At 35.8% G+C, this 25,714-nt stretch overlaps 1 protein-coding gene across 13 annotated transcripts in view; it reads right to left on the reverse strand.

The window, feature by feature from the left end:
* Positions 1–25,714, reverse strand: part of MYCBP2 (MYC binding protein 2) — a 259,246-nt gene that overhangs the window by 106,211 nt on the left and 127,321 nt on the right. For all 13 annotated transcript variants that reach the window (XM_047720174.1, XM_047720176.1, XM_047720180.1 and 10 more), the window contains 11 exons: positions 24,953–25,174; positions 20,031–20,222; positions 17,792–17,998; positions 16,857–16,988; positions 12,996–13,174; positions 10,761–10,903; positions 9,190–9,290; positions 8,078–8,296; positions 3,219–3,444; positions 2,041–2,159; positions 1,289–1,376 (listed from right to left, as the gene is read on the reverse strand). In XM_047720174.1, the coding sequence (XP_047576130.1) occupies positions 1,289–1,376; positions 2,041–2,159; positions 3,219–3,444; positions 8,078–8,296; positions 9,190–9,290; positions 10,761–10,903; positions 12,996–13,174; positions 16,857–16,988; positions 17,792–17,998; positions 20,031–20,222; positions 24,953–25,174 (1,828 nt within the window). The remainder of the gene's footprint in view (positions 1–1,288; positions 1,377–2,040; positions 2,160–3,218; positions 3,445–8,077; positions 8,297–9,189; positions 9,291–10,760; positions 10,904–12,995; positions 13,175–16,856; positions 16,989–17,791; positions 17,999–20,030; positions 20,223–24,952; positions 25,175–25,714) is intronic.

The raw sequence follows: 25,714 nt of genomic DNA on the forward strand, positions 1-25,714 counted from the left end.
GCATGGAAGGGAATAAAGAAGGAAGAAATGAGAAGATGAAGGGAACGGAAGAAGGAGGATGAACTGGGAAGTGTAGTCTCAGAGGGAGGGGCTATAGATGGACTTTTAGGGATCAGAATTGGGGAAATACAATATTAATGCCTTTTATTCCCAAACAGTGTGAAAATAAATGTTCAACGCCAAGCGTCACAGAATCAGTAAACGTTTTTAACTTTAGCTTCACCTTTACCATCCTGATTATAAATCAACTTACATATACAAATTTGTATCATATAAAGAGGTACTACTCCTGCCAGTGCCTCATTTCTCTGCTGTGCTTCCCATGAAAACTCTTCTAAAGAGATATCTATTCAACCTGCACCCCCCCCTCTGACTACCCATTCTCTCACTCTAGTCTAAAGGCCTTCTGTTTCTCTCTTATATTTCTTGTTGAGTGTGTAAGTAACCAATTGGTTTCTCCACTTGATGGTAGATTTTAACTGACTTCTCAATTGCATTCAAAAGAATGTCCTCTCTCTTGGTTTTATTCCTACCTCCTTGGCTGCTATACCAGAGTGTTTTTTACACCTCTTTCATCCTGTCTGTCCATTTTTGACACTCTGGCAAGTCCCACCTTTGATCCTGGGGGATATTCTAGTTCTTATTTGTATTCTCTTCCTAGGCCATCTTTCACATGGTCCATGTCTTTAAATATCAAGTGTGTTCAACTTACATTTCCACTGACTTGTCCCGAGTGCCAATGAATATTCACCTGCCTACTTGATATGTCCACTAAGATATTTAAGAAATATTTCAAACTTTTGGCTTAATATCATATATACAGTGCTTAACCCAGTGCCTGGCACATAGCATGTACTTACCTAAGGAGGGTTTGTATGCATGTCTGTGTGTGAATAAAAAAGACCAGAGGATACTTCAGTAAAGAAAACCCAAACTACTAGTGTATTAAACAGTTACTATTCATGAATGTATGTGACTACTGAATTGATTTTGATAATTTATTTCAGAATGTCCTAAATAAGCATATTCTACTCTTGAAATTTTTTTTTAAAAATCATAAACACGGGGTGTCTGGGTGGCTCAGTGGGTTAAGCTTCTGCCTTCAGCTCAGGTTATGATCTCAGGGTCCTGGGATCGAGCCCCATATTGGGCTCTCTGCTCAGTGGGGAGCCTGCTTCACCCTCTCTCTGCCTGCCTCTCTGCCTACCTGTAATCTCTGTCTGTCAAATAAATAAATAAAATCTTTAAAAAAAAAAATCATAAACACCTAGTACTCGACCAGACTTACCAATAGGAAGTGCTAGATCCTTTTTCATCAAAGCTGCGGCACAAACTCCACCAAGATTGGCTAATTCTTTTTCCAACTGAATAACTCCCTGGATAATCATTAAAAAACAACAACAACAACAACAACAACAAAACCAGCAGCTTTAAAAACATGTTTGTAGGACAAAGTGTCTGGAAGATAAGGTAGATTATTAATATAATGTGATTTGCATCCAAGCCTAACTTTTGAGACCAGAAGGAAGAACAGGTCAGCTAGTGGTTAAATTAAGAGTTCAAGAAGGTCAATAATACATCTCCTACATGTCATAAGGTCCAGGCCTATAGGCTCATCATCCAAAGAACTTATCATTCACTACTTTAAAGTAGTATGATAATTTTTTTCAACTTTTATTGTATGATTTGAAACATTTAGAAGAGATATTCAGTTAGTACCATTGTGAAATCAGGTTCTATTATTTACTCAGAAAGGTACAGCCACCTGAGGGGATTTGAAATAGGCACAATTATACTTTCTTTAAAGGCTAAGTCATGTTGCACAGACTCCATTCTCTTCATGTATTAAAAGTAGCAAAAAAATAAAAATAAAAACCAAAAAACCACTACACAAAATTAAACCAGAAGGAATTCTAAATTATACACCCTAACTTAAAATAAATTTCAGAGTTCTTGAATACAGGTAGCAAATACAACTTGAGCTAACAGCAGCCCTCAGAAACACACTCTTAATAGAATGAGAAGATAATTCCTTCTTACCTCATCAGGTCCAGGGCTAAACTCGTATCCAATTGCAAAACATTTAAAACCATAGAAAGAAGCTTTGTCATCTTTCACATAATCTGATGCAGTTTCCAATGAAAAAAGGGCCTCATTTCCTAAGGAAAAAAGCTAACATTGAGTTCAAAATCTGAAACAATTTTATTAAAATTATATAAATATAAAATATAAAATTAAAGATATAAAATATCTTTCATCTATCTCAAGACAGGTGGCAATACAAATCAGATACTAAAAAGCCCAGTCTTTTTGGGGTGTTGGGGGTGTTGCTGTATGCGCCGGAATAAGACTGCTAAAAACCATGCTGGACAACAACAGAAACATCCCAAGTGAATTGTTATTATTTTTCTTTATGACCAACTTCTCAACATCAAATGTTCTACCTTTGTTACATGACCATTTTTCAATTACCTGTCAATTACCAGGGTGACCTAGGTTAGTTAGCCTTTTCTGTTTCAGAATGAGCAATCCTCTAACCCGGCCCCTCACAAACAAACAAGGCAGGTCAGACCAGAAGACAGAGCTTCTGAATTCAAACAGGCTGTGAATTTGAGGAATCACAAGAATATTTATGGTTAATTGGTTAAAAACACAACAGACTACATACAGTTTTAATAACTTACAAACTTTCTTTAAAAGGAGAATACCAGCAATAGCAATAACAGAAGTGCTGCCTGTCCGTCTTTGACACACACAACCACAAATGCGAACACACATCCCTCCAAGCCCAAAGAACTGAAAACAATAGTTTTAACATAACTCAGTAGGTTAGGTGGTTGTCCACTTCTCCTGAATGGAAAAGAGTCCTGTTAAGTTCTCAGTATCTTTCACTTACTGGGAAAATAAAAGATCAAATCCACTTTTTCTAGAGTTGTTCCCAACTGTGCAGGCAGCCACTCCTCAGTATTAACTCTGCTTTGGTCAAGTTGATCTTTTTTCAGAAGATCCTCACAACATTCTCTCTTCTAAAACTCAGTCATGCTATACCCCACACCCAGAGTCTTTTTCAGTACTCAAGTGCAATCAGATGCATAATAGGTCTTGAAAAAATCCTTCCAAAAGTTATAAACATCTTCAGTGATGTATCCTTACTAAACATAATTATTATAAATGCATAGATTTTACCATATTAAACATGAAGAGAAAAAATAACTTACCTGGCAACACTAAAACCATAGTAGGCCACCCAGCGGACCCTGAAAATTTCTTTAATTCTATCCAGGAATTCAGATTTTCATGAACAGATGTCAATTTTGGTCCATATCCTGAATTCTGAACAGTTCTAACAGGAATCAACAAACGAAGGACATCTTCTGATTGTGCAGTGCCACACTGGGGGTCAAACTCGATCGTTATCCACCGTACACATTCCGGGAATGTCACCTAAGATCAAGAGGACACTTCGTTAGAAGAATTCGATTTTCGTTTTTTTCCTATTTTAGAAAAAGGACATGTTGTAAAAATGATGCTTTCAACATATGGCAAACTAAATTTTAAGTAAGAAATTAATAGAGTAGTTTCAATATGATAAAAAGTCATATTAATGTTCAGTATCAATTGTCCCAACTCTCCGCTTGCAATATCTACTGCTTTCTACCTAATACTTGGTTGATACATTAATAATATTTGTATGTGCATACTGATAATACTTAAATAATATTACAAGGTTGTTTAATTTCTAAAAACATTGAGCTAATCTTCTTGTGGAAGTTTATTTATATAATAAATTTTCCATTTCAGTCAAAATGCATTTAAGGAATATAAGTAGGTAAATGAAAATATAATTTGATGGGTAAAATGTAAAGATATATTGATAGAAAGTGAACAAATCATTAAAATCTAAGGTTTTAGTCACTTTCAGGTTATCTACTATTCATAGTATGTGCTACAAATGATACTTTCCAATAACAAAATACTTCAGAACTTCATATATTATGAAAATAAATAAATATTAACACACGATGAGTGGTGTCTGGGTGGCTCAGTTGGTTGAGCATCTGACTCTTGGTTTCAGCTCACGTCATGATCTCAAGGTTGTGAGATTAAGCCATACGGGAGTCTGCTTCTCTACCTCTGCTCCCCACTATGTGCACTCACAACATGTGCTCTCTCTCTCTAATAAATAAATAAATCTTAAAAAAAAAAACAACACATGATGAAAACCTAGATTTTTATGTTTTCTTAACCTAAAGTTTTATTGTAATGTGAGTTTTTCATGACATATAATTACATTATTTTTAAGGCCACTTTTAAGCTTTTGTTACCATCATGGCAGGAAAAATCCTGTCTTAAAAGTCAAATTACAATTAAACAGGACCATGTGAAATAGTAAACTATTAAATAGTTATAGGATATATGAGCCTTAAGAAATCTCCTATGATATTGGTCTAAAAAATTACCTAGTTTAGACTAAAGCAAAAATTTTTAGTACAGGATTAAAAAAAAAATCTCCATTTAGGGGTGCCTGGGTCAGTTAAGCGTCTTCAACTTAAGTCATGATCTCAGGGGTCCTGGGATCAAGCTCCATATTGGGCGCTCTGCTTGGTGAGGAGTCTGCTGCTCCCTCTACCTCTGTGCTCTCTCTCTCACTCTCTCATTTAAAGCAAATAAATAAAATCTAAAAAAGAAAAATGGTAGTACAGCAAATATACTATTTTGTACTTTTTTAATGTAACAGCATGCATAGAAATCTCCCCATATCCACTTAAAGAAATTATTCTTATTCTTTCTTAAAACTGGTTGGTACTCCACTGTGAAGATATATCATAGCTTTTTCAGTCAGTCTTGTCTATGAGCATTTAGGGTATTTACAGTATTTTGCAAATTTTTTTGCAATGAATAACCTTGTGTATGTGTTTGGGTTTTCTTGTTTGTTTATTCATGTATTTAGAAATAGATCTTCAAAGTAAATTCTTAGAAGTGGGATTGCTGGGTCAAACAAATATAGACTGAAGAGCCATATGCTTCATACATTTGGGGTTACTAATTCAGAAAGTGAATATGTATCTTTGCTAGATGTTGAGAAAATCCCTTCTGTAGAGGCTATACTATTTTGTGTCCCCACCAATGTTTGAGAGTGCTTGTTTTCTCACAGCCTCTCCAACAGAGTACATGATTAAATTTTGGACCTCTAATAAAATGGAAGAAATGGTATTTCCTTGTGGTTTAATTTGCATTTATGTAATTATGAACAAGGTTGAGCTTTTCGTTTAAATGGGGATTTTTTAAAGATTTTATTTATTTATTTGACAGAGAGAGAGATATCACAAGTATGAAGTGTTGCTGCCCAAAACACTCAACCTGAGTTTAATCATTAGAAAACAATCAATCAAGTCCAAATAAAAGGAAATTTATAAAACCACTGATTGTATTCTTCATAAATGCCAATGTCCTGAAAGACAAGGAAACCCTGAGGCACTGCTTCAGATCAAACAAGACAAAAAGACCTCACAAACAAATGCAGTGGATGGGTTCGGCTAGAACCCAGATTTAGGTTTAGAAAAATGTGTAATGCTGTTGTTGGGGCAACTGGCAAAAATGTTTAGCTTATAATATGATCTACTACTACTATTAATTATGATAATACAGCATCAATGTTAAATTCCCTAAATTTGATTGGTGTATTGTTGCTATACAGAAAAATCACTGTTCTTAGGAACAAGGTGACGGGTAATGATGCTTGCAACTTATTCTTAAATGGTTCAGCAGTAGTAAATCCATATAAATAAATACAACTAATGTGGCAAATATTAACTGATGAAGCTGGGTGAAGGGCATATGGGTGATCATTGCACAAATCACTTTTTCCTACAGGTCTGAAATTTTTTTTTTAAGATTTTATTTATTTATTTGACAGACAGAGATCACAAGTAGGCAGAGAGGCAGGCAGAGAGAGAGGGGAAGCAGGCCCCCTGCTGAGCAGAAAGCCTGATGCTGGGCTCGATCCCAGGACCCTGGGATTGTAAGAGTGGGTTAGCATAAGAATGGCCATCCTGAAGGCCAGGAAGCCATTTTACTGAGCGTCCCTAACCCCGGCTGACACTGTGTACGTGACTTGAGATAAGAGGAACTAGCTAAAACCTGAAAAAACAACTTAATCATATACCACCAGGGCGGTTAGGCGGTGGCGCCACAAGGACCAGATGTTAATGAAAAACAAATAGTTAACTTGCAGAGATCACAATCCTGGAAGACAGGAGTCTCCCTTGGTTTACAAATGTCTTAGTGATTTACAACAAAGAAGCTATCTTCTCAATATCCAAATTTCCAGAGACAATGGCTCAGTTCCTTGAGGCCTGGTGTCGCCCTCTCCACCATAAAACTGAAGGAGGCTGAAGCAGAAGGAAATGTAAATAGTTAAATTGCTTCTAAACCTAAATCTCACCTAACCGCCAGGGTGACCCCAGGGTGGCGAAAAGTTAAACAAAGTTAAACTGTCAAAGTGGGGCGCAAGAGATGTATGTAGCTATGAAAAAGTGCCTTGAAAATGCTATATAAACCCTTGGCTCTGAGAACTCAGGGTCCTTGTTGAAACCCACTGCGCCCGGCAGATACTTGGTTGACTCCATACCCTAACAGGATCATGACCTGAGCTGAAGGCAGAGGCTTTAACCCACTAAGCCACCTAGGCGCCCCAAATTTTGGCCTTTAAATACCTATAACCATTAAAAGGAACCAGGGCATTTTGTAAAAATGGCTGATTTTAGATCTAAGGCAAGAGATAGAAAAGATTAGCCTAGAATACCTTACACCAGAGAGGAAGGATGCTATGAATGACCACAGGGGCATGTCTAAAGGATTCAGAAGGCAAGATGAAGAGGCTCCTATTTAACAGAGACATATGATCCAGTTTCTTAAATAAAATGTAAGGAAACAAAGAGTTGGAGGAGAACCTGTAGATAACAACAGACTTAAGAGACATAATAATCACAATGTGTGGATCTTATCTAGATTCTAATTCAAGCAATTAAAAAAATTAAACTCTTATTTGGCTCCTAATTCAAATAATTTAAAATGTGCACATGATGACATGAGGGAAAGAGCTTCTTTGGTGTAATAATAATATAGTTACTTTTTACAGGTCCTTATATTTAGAAATGCATAATGAAATATCCACAAATGTGCTTTAAAATAATCTAGAAAGGGACAAAATGGGTGGGGAATAAATTAAACAGGTCTGGCCAAGAGTTGGGGATGGGGATGGGTTAAATGGGTGGTGGGAATTAAGGAGTGCACTTGTAAGCACCGGGTGATGTATGGAAGTGAATCACTATATTGTACACCTGAAACTAATGTTACACTGTATGTTAACTGACTGGAATTTAAATTAAAACTTTAAAAATAGACTTGGTAACTACTGAATCTGGAATGATGGACAAATGGAGTGACTGTACTAGTTTGTCATTTTATATATTTACCATAGTCTACATAAAAAGCTGAATATTTTACAAGTATTAAAACATATAATTAAACTGATGAAGTAGATGAATCCTCTTTTTCCTCCTTAATTTACATGACACAACTTAAAAAGCAAGGAAGGAGGATTCTGGACACTCTACAATAATATTGTATTTATAAATGTTTTATATGGTTTTTGTTTGACATTATCTGTATTAGAGCCCCTTAAATCCTACCTTGGATATGCAAATTTTCTGAGCTCAGGTTGTGGTATAAATATTATCAGTTCCAAAAATATGATTTTAAATTTTAATGTTTATATCCACTACTATTACAATACATAATATGCTTAACATTATATACTGCATTATACTTATAAAGACATATGAGAACAATTCTCATAAATACCCCGAAACTACATGCTTTAACAATAAAAATTCTGTCTTTAAACCCCTTTGTGTATCTGACAGTGCCTAACCACCTGCTGATTTCTACATTTAAATACAAAAAAATTATACTTTTAAACAGAAAGTATCTAAACAAAGTATCCTTTAAGACAGCATTATAAAACATCAAACCAAGTTTTACATTTAAACTCCACCTAGGAACCGGTGCCTACCTTGTAGTGCATCACACACGCCGGCTTATAGGGGTGCTCACTCTCTATGACAGCGTAGTGATTAGAGGTTGTACAAGCAGAGAGGCCTTGCTCAGGCTGGTTTCCCGTGGTGCTATCTGTCGACTGATTGGGATTGAATGCAGGGGGCGCATACTTCTGATTCAAAATGGCAACTGAGGGAAGTAACTGTTGGACAAGACCAAAGACTTCTACAGCCACCTAGTATAAAAAGAAATGATTAAAAGAGATAATAAAGGTAAAAATTGCTTTAAAATTATTAATTACTATAATTGTTAGCTACCCTTAATTACCAAGAACATTACTGAGAATTCTTCTAGCTAAGTTTTTTTTTTTTTTAAAGATTTTATTTATTTATTTGACAGACAGAGATCACAAGTAGGCAGAGAAGCAGGCAAAGAGAGAGGAGGAAGCAGGTTCCCTGCCGAGCAGAGACCCTGATGCGGGGCTCGATCCCAGGACCCTGGGATCATGACCTGAGCCGAAGGCAGAGGCTTTAACCCACTGAGCCACCCAGGTGCCCCCTAGCTAAGTTTTTCTTCAGAGAAATTTGTTCTATGGAAAAAAGATTTACCTTAGATGTTTTAGATGTTACATGAAATTAACCTCGTCTATACTTTAAACACTTTGCCTTTTTGTAATCTGCTGTTAACTGGGTTTTATTCAATATTTAATTATGCCAAAGAATCAATAGTTTATGATTACCTTCATGTCTTGACTATTTTTCACAGTTGTAAAAGACTCCTATCCTTCTACATTGTTATTCTTATCCAAAAAGAAAGACTTGGCATCAATTTCATAAATTAGGAAAATGTATGTTAACTTCAGTTTTCCTTACATATCATAATTCTAAAGTATATTTCTCATTCCCAAATTCTTCAAATGTAAAGCCAGTAAATAAGCATAGTAATCCGGTAAATAAAACGAAGAACAGTGAGATTTAACTGATAATGTCTACCATTTAACTTGTCTACCTTTGTGTGTTACTTGTAACCCAGGTACCTCAAAGATGAAAGTGTTTATTAAGGATAGATACAAAGTTTAAAAAAGATATTTCAAAAAAATATTCAAAATTACAGAATTAAATTACACACCTTGGGAATAGCAGCAGCTACTGGTCCTATGTAGGCTATAATAAGGGGAAGCAGCATGGAAAACAGACTGGAAGAGCTAAGCAGTTCTGGAATGTCATCAGCTAAAAAAAGCATTAAAACTATAGTTAGAAGGTATTTCATTGTAATGTATATATGCTGTACTAAATCCATATTCTATTCTTTTGAGCAAAATAAAATTATAGTTGACATTGACTGAATGCTTATAAAGGACCTGGCCCTCTTCTAAGGGTTTTATACACATGAGCCGTATCAATTAATCCTCACAATAAGATACTTTTATAATTCCCAGTTTTTACAAGGGGAAATCAAGGCACACAATGTTAAGTAACTTACCCAAAATCATATACCTGTAAAATGATAAAGCCAGGATTAAAACCTAGAGGAACAGTCATGATTTTAAACCACTATAGTTGATACCACACATGGCTACATGTGTGACATTACACCAATTACTTAACTGGTATGTGCCTCAGTTACTCCTCTGTACAAAAGAATAATAACAGTACTTCCCTCACTGGATGTTATGAAAACTGAGTTAATATATGTAAAACGCTTAGAATAATGCCTGCACATATTAAACACTACAAAAATGCTTACCGTTATTAAGCTATATTGTCTTCTATTTTACCAGAGAAAGCACTTTGTTGATGGACACTTTAATTATTTATCTATGAGCATGGTGCTGGGAAGACTAGTTGAGTCTAGATTGAAAGGACCTTTATATTAAGGCCACTTATCCCCAAATACTTCTTTCTAGATCTGCTGCTGTGTCACAATAGGATGCACTTATTTAAAAATAATAGTTCCTTATTAGCCCAACCCAAACCTCTAGTTTGGACAGGCCAAATATTCTTTATTTTAATAAAGTTTCCCAGGTGATTCACTAGGTGATTCCCAGGTGTGCACTAGGAACAAATGGTCTAGATAACAGTAAGACTGGGTGGGTAGCAATGAATCCTTTTGTAAATGAGCTCTGCTGCCAGTGTGGAGGATGGACAAGGAGTGGGAGAAAGGTGGCAGTGAGATTGCTGGGATGCTATCCATCCATGAGGAAAAGGACACATGCCTGCACCATGGTAGTTTGAACTACAGAAGAACAGACAGGGGAATACCAACTGGAGAGTTGCCAGTGGAAGAACTCCCAGAACTCAAATCAGATAAGTGAGTTTGTGTTACCCAGATCTTTGGATGAATGGTGATACCATTACTGGAAATAGGATACATAGGAAGAAAAACACGCCTAAAAGAGAAAACAAAATGCTTTTCGACTCCTAAAGGAAGGATAAAACAAACACTCAGCTTACTGATGAGTTTTTCTCTTATTAGGTTAACTAAGAAAATAACAGGTATCAGCTAACTTGCTTTTGAACATCCTAAAAAATCCTGCATAAGGAGAGTACAACTGATACAAAATGAATGTATATTCATGTACTGATCTATCATGAATAAAATACTCTGGGATTCTATAAGATGGTTCTTCTCCCTAACTCTGTGTATAAGTTAGAGAATAAAGAATCTAAAATACAACTATTAAGCAAATAAAGTCTTACCATCCACAGCAAGAGCTCTGTGCAAGAGGTCTTTTGCAGCTCGAACAACAGTGCTTACCACAGAGAGAGCTCTGCTACAGTTTTTATCTTCTTCATTGGCTTTACTTAGAAGCTGGGATTGTAAATCTCCATCAAATTCACTCCTGTAACAAGAGTAACATATGAGATTTCACAGGGTAGGTAAAACATGATCTAACTCTAGTTACCATATTTACATCAGAGTTCCTCACTTATTTTAAGACAAGACCAAGGAGAGTCTATCTTAGGAACTGATATTTTAAAAAGGCCTGAATTATATTTAAAAAAAAAATAAAAAGCTGAGGGAAAAGTATTCAGGCAAATGGAACAGTAAGATAAAGGTTCAGACAAGAACAAGATGAGCAAGTTCAAGGAACAGAGTGACAAGTGTGCCTGGAATGAAAGGAGAATGGAGGGTGACAGATGTCAGATCATGTGAGCTTTGTATGCCTCTGTGAGACCGTACATTTCATGCTGGGATGGAAAGCTGAGCAAGGGCAGCACTTGCCCTGATGCACATTTCTGTAAGATCCTTCTGGCTGCACTGTGCAGAACTGACTGTAGCAGGACCGCACCAAAAGGAGGGAGACTGGGTTAGAAGTTGTGATAGTTAGCCAGGGAGCACTAGTGATGGTTTGAACTGTTAATAATGGGGATTAGAAAAAGTCAGATTTGAAACATTTTACTTTGTTTAATTAATTAATTAATTAGTTAATTAATTAATTAGAGAGACAGAGAGAGAGTGTGTGTGTGTGCATGGCAGGAGGGAGAAGGGCAGAGGGTGAGGGAGAGAGAGAATCTTAAGCAGGCTTCACGCTGGGTGTGGAGCCTAATTGGACAATCCTGAGATTACAACCTGAGCTGAAATCAAGAGTTGGGTCCTTTCCCAACTGAGCCACCCAGGCGTCCCTAAATTAAATTTTAAATTTAAAGCTAAAGGTTGGTAAAGCTGGTGGCAAACATAAATATCTAAAACATTGTATTTTGTGTAAGAAATAAAGTCTAGATAGCAGATGCTTCTAAGGGGCTCCCCAGCTTTTTGGAATATATAACTTCTGTGCATGATATAACTTTTTAATGTATGGTTTGAGAAAGAGAATACTATTTGTTATGGTGCTATGTAACAAAAAGTTTTTCACAAGTTGGTAAAAGGACTAGAAAACTTGTATCTCAGCGGCAACCCGCCACCAGGAAGCTATTTAACACCTACCATTTCTATTTTATTTCACACGCAGAAAGGCAGGAGAAAATTCTACATCCAGGGAATGTATAATGGCTTTTTATAAATTGCCAGTGTTCCCAGCTTGTTTATGAAGGAGAGAGAAAGCAGCAAGTCTCTGAAAGTGATACACAACCTTGGTGATCTGAGGCTAAGTCAGACGAAGGGTAGATACAGTGAATGATACTTACTTATGTATGACTCCAGCTAACTCACTTAAAGAAAAACTAAGATGTGGTGACAAATGTATATTTAGAAGTTTTGTTTTTTTTTTTTTACCCCAAATTGTTATCCTTCTTTTTACGTACTGGTTACATAAGGAATGGTTAAAGAACACAACATTATGTACTCTAGGGCTCTAAGAACTAAATTTACAGATATCAAAATATACTGCAGACAGGATAATAGGATCAAGGCAACACTAGTACTTGGATAGAGTTGATTTGATCATTAATTTTTGTTTTTTTTAAAAAGAAATTAATAAATTCCACTTAAATTTGAAACTGTAGATACAAACTATAAAAGTGACAATAGAGGGGCGCCTTGGTGGCCCAGTGGATTAAGCCTCTGCCTTCGACTCAGGTCATGGTCTCAGGGTCCTGGGATTGAGCCCCATATTGGGCTCTCTGCTCAGCAGGGAGCCTGCTTCCCCCCCTTTTCTCTGCCTGCCTCTGTGCCACTTGAGATCTCTGTCTGTCAAATAGATAAATAAAATCTTAAAAAAAAAAAAAGTGACAATAGCACTCATGTCCAAGACACAAAATATTTCAAGGATATTAAAGAAATAATGACAACTACATTTTAAAGCACTCACCTTTACAATAAACACTGAATTTACACATTAAAATGAGACCTTTTTATATGAATTAGCACAAGTATGTGCAAGGCAGTTACACTGCATAATTATAACTATGAATTTAGCATTTTTTACCTTGGTAATAAACTGTATGTGTCCTATCACTTAAAAATAGTCCCTTTACTTCTACACACACACTCACCTATAGTAGAGTATCTGTGGAATCTGTCCTCTGGTTTGGTTTGTGCCATTACTACTCAAGCTGCATGTGCTGAATGTGAATGTCACGCCATCAGGGCACTGAACGGTGGTCATTCCTCCATCTCCGTTGGCTGTACGGCTTCCGTAGTTCCTCAAGCGCACAGCATATTTAACATTTTCCTTCACGATCAAGATATAAAACATGCTTATAATGTACAGAGGATATAAAAAAAACTGGGCAAAAAAACTGAATTTGTCATTTATAGATGATTTGGTTAAACACATTTGAATGAATCAAAAAGGAGGATAAGCAACACTTAACTGATGTTTACTATTTAAAGGAAAATATACTAAGTATTTCATATGCTTTAATCAAATTATACCTTAAAATGACTTCATGAGGTAAGTACCATTACTATGCCTATTTTACTGATGAGGAATCTGAGGCACAGAGAAGTTAAGTAACTCACCCAAAGTTACACAGCTAATAAGTGATGGAACTAGTATTTGAATATAGGTAGTCTGACGCTAGTTCTTGCTCTTAACCACAATGTAAAACGTACTAACTATAACAAAAAGATTTAAAATACATTATCTGATTTTTTTTGATGGGTTTAACTTTTGAAATAATTTCAAATGTGGGAAAAAATAGTGGTGAGTCTACTATATTTTTTTAAGAGACACTCAGAGATGGAAAGAGTTAGGTGGACAGAAATGGGAAAAAATATTCATAAGCAAAAGTTGTCCTAAATAAGATGCACTGTGCATAGAAAACATGAGATACAGACATGTATGTCTGTATGATCTACGATATAAACCTTATAGTGAAGATTTTTTGATTTTTTGGTACCTAAACTCTTTTTGAGTTTCTGTCTCTGATGAACTTACCTTATCCAAAATTCTGCTCTATAATAAAAATAACAATATAACTACTAGAACTCATACAGCAATTCAGTAACGTGGCAGGATACAAAGTCAATGTACAGAATTCAGTGGCTTTCTTATACACTAACAATGAAAATACAGAAAGGGAAATTAGAGAATCAATTCCATTTACTATAGCACCAAGAATCATAAGATACCTGGGAATAAACCTAACCAAAGAGGTAAAGGATCTGTACTCGAGGAACTATTGAACACTCATGAAAGAAATTGAAGAAGACACAAAAAGATGGAAGACCATTCCATGCTCTTGGATCAGAAGAATAAACAGTGTTAAAATGTCTATACTGCCTAGAGCAACCTATACTTTTAATGCCATTACAATCAAAATTTCACCAGTATTTTTCACAGAGCTGGAGCAAATAATCCTAAAATTTCTATGGAATCAGAAGAGACCCCGAATTGCTAAGGAAATGTTGAAAAACAAAAATAAAACTGGCGGCTTCACGTTACCTGATTTCAAGCTTTACTACAAAGCCGTGATCACCAAGACAGCATAGTACTGGCATAAAAACGGACACTTAGAAGTGGAATGGAGTAGAGAGCCCAGATACGGACCCTCAACTCTATGGTCAAATAATCTTTGACAAAGCAGGAAAAAATATACAGTGGAAAAAAGACAGTCTCTTCAATAAATGGTGCTGGGAAAATTGGACAGCTCTACGTAGAACAATGAAACTCGACCATTCTCTTACACTGTACCCAAAGATAAATTTGAAATGGATAAAAGACCTCAATGTGAGACAGGAATCCATCAGAATCCTAGAGGAGAACATAGGCACTAATCTCTTTGATATCAGCCACAGCAACTTCTTTCAAGATATGTCTCCAAAGGCAAAGGAAACAAAAACGAAAATGAACTTTTGGGACTTCAAGATCAAAAGCTTCTGCACAGCAAGGAAACAGTCAACAAAACAAAGAGGCAACCCACGGAATGGGAGAAGATATTTGCAAATGACAGTACAGACAAAAGGTTGATATCCAGGATCTATAAAGAACTTCTCAAACTCAACACACACAAAACAGATAATCATATCAAAAAATGGGCAGAAGATATGAACAGACACTTCTCCAATGAAGACATACAAATGGCTATCAGACACATGAAAAAATTTTCATCATCACTACCCATCAGGGAGATTCAAATTAAAACCACGTTGAGATACCACCCTACACCAGTTAGAATGGCCAAAATTAGCAAGACAGGAAACAACATGTGTTGGAGAGGATATGGAGAAAGGGGAACCCTCTTACACTGTTGGTGGGAATGCACGTTGGTGCAGCCACTTTGGAGAACAGTGTGGAGATTCCTCAAGAAATTAAAAATAGAGCTTCCCTATGACCCTGCAATTGCACTACTGGGTATTTATCCCAAAGATACAGATGGAGTGAAAAGAAGGGCCATCTGTACCCCAATGTTTATAGCAGCAATGGCCACGGTCGCCAAACTGTGGAAAGAACCAAGATTCCCTTCAATGGATGAATGGATAAGGAAGATGTGGTCCATATACACTATGGAATATTATGCCTCCATCAGAAAGGATGAATACCCAACTTTTGTAGCAACATGGACGAGACTGGAAGAGATTATGCTGAGTGAAATATGTCAAGCAGAGAGAGTCAATTATCATATGGTTTCATTTATTTGCGGAGCATAACAAATAACATGGAGGACATGGGGAGATGGAGAGGAGAAGGGAGTTGAGGGAAACTGGAAGGGGAGGTGAACCATGAGAGACTATGGACTCTGAAAAACAACCTGAGGGTTTTGAAGGGGCAGGGGGTGGGAGGTTGGGGAGCCAGGTGGTGGGTATTAAGGAGGGCAAGTATTGCATGGAGCACTGGGTGTGGTGCAAAAACAATGAATACTGTTACACTGAAAAGAAATAAAAAAAAATAACAATATACAGTTGAATTCAGAATTACTCCATTCTTAATTAAGGTTAAGTACAATTTATGTTTTGCTAATTCGTTATTTACTGCTAGACAACAAAGTTACATGAATAAACAACTTATATAGAGTAATAGTAATTTAAATCACTATCAACTAATAGTTTATTGAGCCCACTTTTTAAAAAGATTTTATTTATTTGATAGAGAAAGCATGAGAGAGCAAGAGAACACAAGCAGAGGGAGAAGGAGAGGGAGAAACAGGCTCCCCACTGAGCAGGAAGCCCAATGTGGGGCTTGATCCCAGCACCCTGGGATCATGACCTGAGCCGAAGGCAGAAGCTTAACCAACTGAGACACCCAGGTGCCCCAAGTCCACTTTTATTTTTTTTTTTAAGATTTTTATTTATTTGACAGAGAGAACTCAAGTAGGCAGAGAGACAGGCAGAGAGAGGGGGAAGCAGGCTCCCCACCGGGCAGAGAGCCCGATGTGGGACTCGATCCCACGACCCTGAGATCATGACCTGAGCTGAAGGCAGAGGCTTAAGCCACTGAGCCACCCAGGCATCCCCCAAGCCCACTTTTTAAAAAGTGAGTTTTGTCACAATGAGAAGGAAAGACAGGAACTCATATTTACTGAGATTCTATGCTGTGCTAGGCATGGAGACAAGTACTTTATTCCATTATTTAATTTTACCTAAACAACACTACCGTGTAGGTACCATCCTTCCCAATCTACAGATGAGTCCCAGAGTAGCTAAGTAATGAAGTTCAATGTCTTAGAGCTACTATGTGGAAGAGCAGGCATCTGAAGCTACTTCTATCTAACTCCAAAACCTAATATACTTTCTACTAAACCAGATTTTTAAGAAATTTTTTGCAAAAATAGAATAAAAGACAGTACAATATCAGGAGTATAGTAGTGACTCAATAACATTTAAAGCACCACTTAAAGGAATACATCTCATTACTTTTTAAGTAAGCTACATAATAATACCTCTTATTTACAAAAGAAACATAATGAAATTACCTTTAAAGGAACAACTTTGTCAAGTCTGATTTCAGCTATATCACTGGGTGAATCATCTGTTGTATAGGTTCCTTTGACTAATTCTAGAGATGTCCATCTATGAGAATGAGTTGAATCTCCTGCATGTTCACTCTAATTAAAACAAAACAAAACCCACCATATTCTTAATTTTGTTTGTTTTTAAGCAGTTTATTTTATTGCATATAAAATTGTCCATCAGCATTTCCCCATACATACTGAAGAAAAAATTTTTGGTATGGTAAACTATTCACTTTTATCTGATTTCCTGAGGACACTAAAACCTAAATCATATAAATGGGCTTTTCTCATCTGATGTCTTAAAGTGATTCCCACTTCTTCATTAGAAGAGTGCCCTCTAACTATAGAACTTAATGAATTAGGGAAATAAATTAATTGTTACAAAGAATCAAGATATGGATAGATTTCCATTTATTATTAAATGATTTACATGGTAACTTTCTGTCCCATTTTAAATAAAACTTAGTGAAAACTCAGGTTCTTTAAGTAATTTAGAGAATATAGCAGGATAGAGTTTAATCAATCAGTATCTTTACTAAGAATCATCCATTAGCACTCTATGACAAAATTGCTTTAATCACTGATACAGGTAATAGTATTGATCTATCGTTCTCATTTCTTAAAAAACAACAGCAAAAAAAAAAATTACACAAAAGTTGTAATCAGGGGCTTAGCTATGTAATTTCTAGTCTTTTCATTTAACATCTCCCCTGGAAATGCAAAAAATATGAGGCCGAAGTGATCCAGAATGGCACACAAAGCAATCATGCAGGATCAATTTCTTTCACATCTGCCAGGACTATGATTAATCAGCTAACCCCTCAAAGATCTGGGCAGCCTTACTATGATAATGGTAACCCACACAGCAAGATGAACACTGTAAGAGTCGTACTTACGTCATCAACCAATACCTCTAATTCATATTCATGAATTCCACCTCCTCCATAGACAGAAAAACCAACCACAACTATTCCAGGTTTGTCTACTGAAAAACAGATTGCATCAGGGGACCCATTCCCAGTGTTCCAACTTCTTCCTTGACTTGTTTTTGTAAATCGATTAGCACTGGCTTTAACGGAGTGGAGAGAATTAAGTCCATCAACCTAGGAACAAACAAAAGCAAAAGCAATTACACGTCAGCAGTCTGTACCTGAGCGTTAATAACATGCCTTTAACAAAACCCCCAAATTTCTAAGAAGTTCAAAAAGATAACCTATATTTACAAGTGGCTGTAAGCCTTCCTAAACATACATTCTATAGAGATTACCCAGCAATAAAACCAGATTTTAAATTTATAAATCATTATCACTTGACAGTATTTTCTTCTCTTAGTCATAGGAGACTATACATTTCACTTAATTTATAATGTCAGAACTATAAACCTGTAAGTAATTACGGTCATAACATATGAATGAATTATATCACTCACTTTGAAAAGAGATACCAAAATTTCACCAACATTCTATGGACCAAAAGTTTTCAAACCATGAGACACAGGGCTCTAGGGATTCTGCAGAGATGGGTAGTCAACAAAGAAGTGGACTTAAGTTTCCCTTTGTCAGTCAGGCTATCTTATCCCTCCTCTTATCTGGGAGTTCTGAAGACTTTTATTAGCAGAAAATGTTCTAGGTCTTAAGTTTGAATACCACTAAAATATATTATGATAACTTAGCTTTCAATATTTGAATATATATACACAAACAAGTACAGCCTCACTAATTACAGACTCATTAGAGGAGATCAGTGAACTTATTTTGGCTTGAAACCGCTCTTTTTAATTACGGACCCAGCTTTTGATCTAAATTGCCTGCAGAAATTTGGAAGACCCACAAGAGGAAAAAACTGAAGTTTATGATTCTAGCAAAAAATTTAAACTGCCGTGGGAAAGAAAGAAATATGGATGTCTAAGTCAGGACCTTTGTAAACTTCCAAGTTTGTATATTGGGCACCTGCAATTTGGGACATTCTTTTTCATTAAAAAAAAAGTTAAGTTCATAGGGGAAAACTAGACAGTAACCTTCTGAGGGGGAGCTATGTATCACAGACTTTCTCTTTCAGGATCTGGTATGGAAGAGAAGTATATTATAGGCTGAACGACTAAGTGGGAAAAAAGAAAAGAACCAAATTAAAATTTTCTGACAGGGGGTTCAATGACCTCCTACAGCTAAGTCAAAGCTAACAAAGAAATGAAGGAAGTGCTTCCCAGGGTGAAATACTAAAATATGCGAAGGTACATGTAATCATTCAGAAATCCTAAAGGCTAAACTGTCACTATGAATCAGTAATGAGTATAGACTACATGAATTAATTAACCATAGATTCTAAAATAAATCTGTAAGTAAGAAAAAGCAAAGGCTAGGCATTATAAAAGTAAAAGAGAAAGATGTTATTTTGCAAGCAATGGCATACATGCTAGCTATTAAACATTCATTTGAGTGATAGAAGGTATTTCACATTAGGACGTGATTTTCAAAACCAATCTTCTGTCTGCTTTTTTGGGATAAAATTAGAAAACTTCATTAAATTCAGTCAAAACATTTATATAAATTGTACAACAGAGTGAGCAGGGCACTGAAATGGTTAAAAATGTTACTTTACAAAATGTAAAGCCCTTTCAAAGTAGTTTTCTCAAACACAGTAATATTTGTTCCTTTTAAAATTTTGGCTGTACAGCAATGTGAGTGTACTGAAGGCCCATTTTACATACGTGATTTGTCTAGTGTCAGTCAAGTGAGCAGAACTAAGGTCTAATCCTCTTTACCTCCTCCATACCATGTGCTCACTATTAGTAGCCCCATTTCCGTTATGCATTACCCAGGAATGTGAATGATTTTTGCTTCTGTTGTGACATCGCAATGAGGTTGCGCTATGGAGCATGTAAGGAAAACATACGGTTTGTATTACTGTGACATCATGGGCAAACGTGAGAGAGGGGGAGCAAGCAAGAACAGAGAAGTAGTACAAGGAAGGGAAAAGCAAAGAAACGATTTAGCTTGGAAGGTTTTGTGTTGTTTGAAAGAAAACAACACAAATGGGATTAAAATTAGTTTCTACAAAGCCAAAATATGTGAAAAAAGAAACTATGTGGAAAGTTTAAACATGTGCTTATTATCCAGTCTCAAAATATAACATTACCTCAGATCCCAGGGCTGATGCTGTCAGTTCACTGACAATACTGGCCAGCAATCCACAGGTGTTGGAAACCAGGTGGGAGGAGAAGAGTTCATTTTCTCGCCTCAGGCTATTTCTGACTGGGAGCACAACAATAACCAGCATTTTCTCCAGAACTTCACGGAAGCTTGTCATACCCGAGATATTCTCTTCACTCTATGGTACATCAAAAAGAAAAAAGTTTCAGGATATTACTGCTTTATTTTCCTTCCTTTCCTTTCCTTTGAGTGAATACTCAACTGCAAATCTTATCTTTCTAGATGACACCCTTAAAATTCAGGCCTGACTCTATGTCTATAAATCCAACCAGTTGCTTGTGGAACCACTGAATTTACTTTTCACTTAGAAGTTCTTTTTTCAATTATTCTCTCTGTGTATTGTAAAAGTACCACATCTTTACAAGATTTTTTTATTAGCTTTGAGTCATTTTCACTTATTCTCTTAACTTCTCAATAACAATCATATATGACAGAAAAACACTCCTGTCTGAAAAGCTTTTTTTATAGGGCAAGATTCCAATCTAAGATAATTATTTCTGGTATATTTAGAGGTAAAGCAACTGAGTATATGAGCTGTCAAAGCGAACAGGAAGTGAGGCAACTGCGAAACAGTATGTACAAATCTATTTTCTTTTCTTTCTTTCTTTTTTTTTTTAAAGATTTTATTTATTTATTTGACACAAAGAGAGAGATCATAAGTAGGCAGAGAGGCAGGCAGAGAGAGAGGGGGAGGCAGGCTCCCTGCTAAGCAGAGAGCCCAATGCAGGGCTCCATCCCTTGACCCTTAGATCATGACCTGAGCCAAAGGAAGAGGCTTAACCCACTGAGCCACCCAGGTGCCCACAAATCTATTTTCTAATAAAATTCTTTCTGTATACGCATATAATAAAAATATGGAATTTTACTACAAATACTCCTATGCAGTTTTACATTTCCTACTATACTTGACTTCCTAAGAAATTCCAACCCCTACCAATGGAAAACTTTCAAGATAAGAAATTATAAATTCCCATTATAGACTAAGGGGGAAAATATTTTTTTCCAGAAATAAAGGGAAAAGATGATTAATTTAAGTGATATCCAGCATGAACACTCTTTATCATTTTTTTACCATCCAATACCATATCTTTTAGCCCACTATGGACAGGGAGTAAATGCATCTGATTTTGTTAGGGGGCAAATTGTGAGCAATGACCATTTCAATTTTACTGTAGACTAGCAAATCAAACAACCTGGGATTTAGTTCCAGCTTCTTCACAATGCCTCAACTTTTTCTGTAAAATCAGGGGAACTATATGTTGTAATTTGTTTATCAAAATCACCTGAATGCCCCCTGAATACACAAGTTCTTTCATACTGCTTTCTATAAACATCCCCTACTGCTTTATGAGAGATAGCATATGTAACAAACTCAAAAGATTTCATAAAGTCATAAAATCTCAAGGCAGAAAAGCATCTTTAAAGTTAAATCAGTCTTCCCAAGACAAATCAAAAATATAAATGAGTGTATATTCAACCCATGACAGAAAATTAAGTTAATTAATTAATTAATAAAATTCAGTTAAAATCATCACAAGCATTATTATATATCTTTCTTTTTTTATTTTAATTTTTTTTTAAGATTTTATTTATTTATTTGACAGACAGAGATCACAAGTAGGCAGAGAGGCAGGCAGAGAGAGACAGAGAAGCAGGCTCCCTGCAGAGCAGAGAGCCCGATGTGGGGCTTGATCCCAGAGACCCTGAGCTCATGACCTGAGCCAAAGGCAGAGGCCTAAACCCACTGAGCCACCCAGGTGCCCCATTATATATCTTCCTTAAAACACAATCTTAGGCTTAACAAAAAGTCTCTTAGAGATAATCCTCCATCTTTAAATTATTTCTATTATCATTTGAATAAGATTACCATAACACATCAATTTCTTATGTAATTAGTTTTCCTGGCTTTACAATAATCAACTCTTGATTTTGTTAAAATTATAATTCTTCTACCCTTTACATCATTTTGATTCTCCAGAACTTTACTTTCTGGAACTTCTCAGAAAATCAGCTTTGGATGAAACTCAATCCCCAGTGTATTCCATAGTCAATAATCTTGGAAGGGCTTTATTAGGGGTATGGGTGAAGTATATTTATCTAGTTATACCCACTTATTTTCTAATTAGTGACTAACAAGATTAATATAAGAAGTTTCCCATATAATCTTAAAATGGAGTTAATGGTGTCAATGTTTTAGCTGAAGAATCAAAAAAAATATACATATACATATATGCATATCACTAGCCACCTAAATTTTAGAAAAAGGAATTCATTCACCAGTGATGGGGAATGCAAGCTGACACTAGCTTTCTGGAGGACAATTTGATAATTTGTAGTAAAGTCTTGAGGTGTTTTCCTTTTACTTAAGAATTTTTCCACTCCAGGTGATTTAGTTTGGAAAAATCATCATGAATACGCATAAAAATGCAGTCAATGGCATTTTCAGCATGTTTAAAATACTAAAATACTGGGAACAATCTAAATATGTATATTTATAGAGGGAAAAGATTAACTAAATTATGCTACACCCAAATGATAGAATCCTGCAATATCTATTAATAGAAGATGCGTTCTATCTTCATAGAATATTAACAAAGACCTACAAATGTAGAATTATTAATTATTAATAATTACCAAATGTTTATAGTTCTGAAAATCTTTAAATATTTAGAAATTTTATTATACCTTTAAGGAAAACATTGTAAACACTAAAGTGAATTCCAAAGGAAAAACAAGAGAATTACCCATAACTTTATCACCTAAGCATTATTTTCATTTCTCAGTATTCTCTTTCAAAATATGTACTACAGGGGTGCCTGGGTGGCTCAGTGGGTTAAAGCCTCTGCCTTCAGCTCAGGTCGTGATCTCAGGGTCCTGGGATCGAGCCCCACATCGGGCTCTCTGCTCAGCAGGGAGCCTGCTTCCCTCTCTCTCTCTCTCTGCCTGGCTCTCTGCCTACTTGTGATCTCTCTCTCTCTGTCTCTCTTTAAAAATAAAATATGTACTACATACATATTACAAAATACATATGCCTTTAGCATACAGTTTACACAGTCATCATAGTATACCATAGTCATAAAGGTTATATACTTTGGTTTCTGATTTTCTAATAAAAAAATGTAAAAACATCACCTTTTTAAAAAGATTTTATTTATTTGAGAAAGCAAGCACATGCATGAGAGTACAGGAGGAGGGATGTGGGGAGGGGAGGAGGGGCAGAGGGAGAAACAGATTCCTCACTGAGCAGGGAGTCTAACGCAGGGTTCAATTCCAAGGACCCTGAGATCATGACCTAAGCTGAAGGCAGACACTTAACCGACTGAGCCACCCCAGGAGCCCCAACATCACCCTTGATATTTAATGTAAATATAGGGACTCCTCAGTGGCTCAGTCCGTTAAGCAGCTGCCTTCAGCTCAAATCATGATCCTGGGGTCCTGGGACTGAGTCCCGCATTGGGCTCCTTGCTCAGCAGGGAGCCTGCTTTTCTCTCTCCCTCTGCCTGCCACTCTGCCTGCTATGCTCTCTCTCTGTCAAATAAATAAAATCTTAAAAAAATAAGTGTAAATATAGCTATTTTTAAAGGCTGAGCTATTTTCTGTCACACTGATATATCCAAATTAAACTATTTGACTTAGCGATGAACATACAAGGCTCTAATTAGTTTCCCATTTTCCTTTTAATAAAATACACATAAAACTTCAGTCTTTCAATTATTTCCTTGGATATTTTCCTTTGCAAATACTCATCACACCTAATACTGAATTGACGATTTATCCTGTAAGAATATCTTCCAGTTTACAGACATCCCCTGCTCCACCAATTCAACAGCTGTTTTTTACTCCTGTCTCAACTAGTACCTAATTATAATCCCAGTAAATAGTAAGAATACAATAAATACCTGCTGAAAGACTGAAAGAAGATTACTTAGACTAATTACATAATGCCAGAAACCATTTATAAATTTAGTAGGTTTCCTCATGGTCTCAGCAGAGTAGGACTTAGTAAGAGAAAAAAAAATCATTTTTCCTAATTTTTTACAAATAAATCGGTACTTCAATTCATTCACATCTAGTTTCTAGTAAGGCTGAAATTTTTCCCATGCTGGCTTACTCTCTAAAGTTCCTCTTATATTTACTCTTATTATTTCTAGTAATTCTACAAAGGTATTATATTAACTATAAATTTTCTTCCCATTCTACTACTGTCCTTCATTTCTGTATGTCACTTAAAATTTTCTCATAGTTTTTCTGTTGCTTCAGTCAACAGAAAATTGCTATTATAAAGAAATTAGGATAACTATTCTATATTCTACTGCTTTTCTTGGCTTTCATTTTAAAGATTACTTCTCATCGACTTGATAATATTATACATGGTTTTCTTGTGTATTTAAGTTATTCTTCTATAGTGCTTTCTAATAAGCCTAAATGGGTTACTACTGTGACTGTTTTAGAATGTTTATTTTAATACACCAAAATGTTATTGAAAAAATGTTTCAAAAATTTATTTATTTCCCTCAAATTCTATCTTGGCAAACTAAAATATTATAATATAAAAGTATGCTTATAGTATCTGCAACTTTCAAGGGGTTTGGCATATAACAAATATGTGGGAATTCATTGCATGAGCCTCACATTTTCTTAGTAGGTTAGGTTTCATTCAAAATTTAAAAATTAGAGAAAAAATATTACAGATTTACAGGTAAACATGAAAAAATTTTCCCCCTTGAATTTTAGGTCTTCTTGTGAAACACATATTTGTTTGATAAACACCAATGTAGAAGAATAAGCACCAACTTAAATATACCCTCCTTTGTGGTTTTCAGTATAAAAGTTCAGAAAAAGACCTACCTGGCTGAGTTTCTCCATATGTGCTACCAAAAGGGGAAACCGGTGAACTAGTGTTGAGTCATTCTCTGTGCTAACTTGTTTAACAATTGATCGTAGCAGTACCTCTCCATCGTATGCAATAGGGAAGATAGAAGTCAGCTTAACAGAAGTGTGGCAAAGGGCCGACATAACAGCTGCAAGCAATCGGCTACTCGAGGTCTTGAAGTTTGCTTCTTGGATATCCTTTTAAAAACAGAAATATGCACCCACCGAAGAAATACGGCATCAGTATAATCCACATTTTTTTGTATGTAAAAGGTAAACAACTCTTTAAATTATTACAAAATTTTCTAGCATTCATTTTAATTGTCCTGTTATGAGATTTAAATAGAACAATACTTTTAAACACAACTGTTCCAAGTTATTTCCCAATGAAGATGGAAAAACTATTAAATATGGTCAAGTAAAATCAGCTTCCTATTCTCCAACCAACAACTTTATATATCCTCTGAATCACAGTCCTCTTTAGTACTATGCTCAAAGAATGACATCAAAAAGGCCTCAATCAGTATATATCTAAGGCATGTCCAGTAAAACAAGCACTGAAACCACTTTCCTCCAATAATAAATGATTTAAATTGTAATTGGTGCTACTAATGTTAATGGAGCATAATGAATAGTTATTATAATAAACATTGCAGTAAGGTCATAAAATTATATCATCACACTATATGGTTTATTCAGAAAAATGAGTAGCATACTTGTAAATTTTTTAAAATTTTA

The sequence above is a fragment of the Lutra lutra genome, chromosome 3, assembly GCF_902655055.1.
Source record: "Lutra lutra chromosome 3, mLutLut1.2, whole genome shotgun sequence".
Taxonomy (NCBI): domain Eukaryota; kingdom Metazoa; phylum Chordata; class Mammalia; order Carnivora; family Mustelidae; genus Lutra; species Lutra lutra.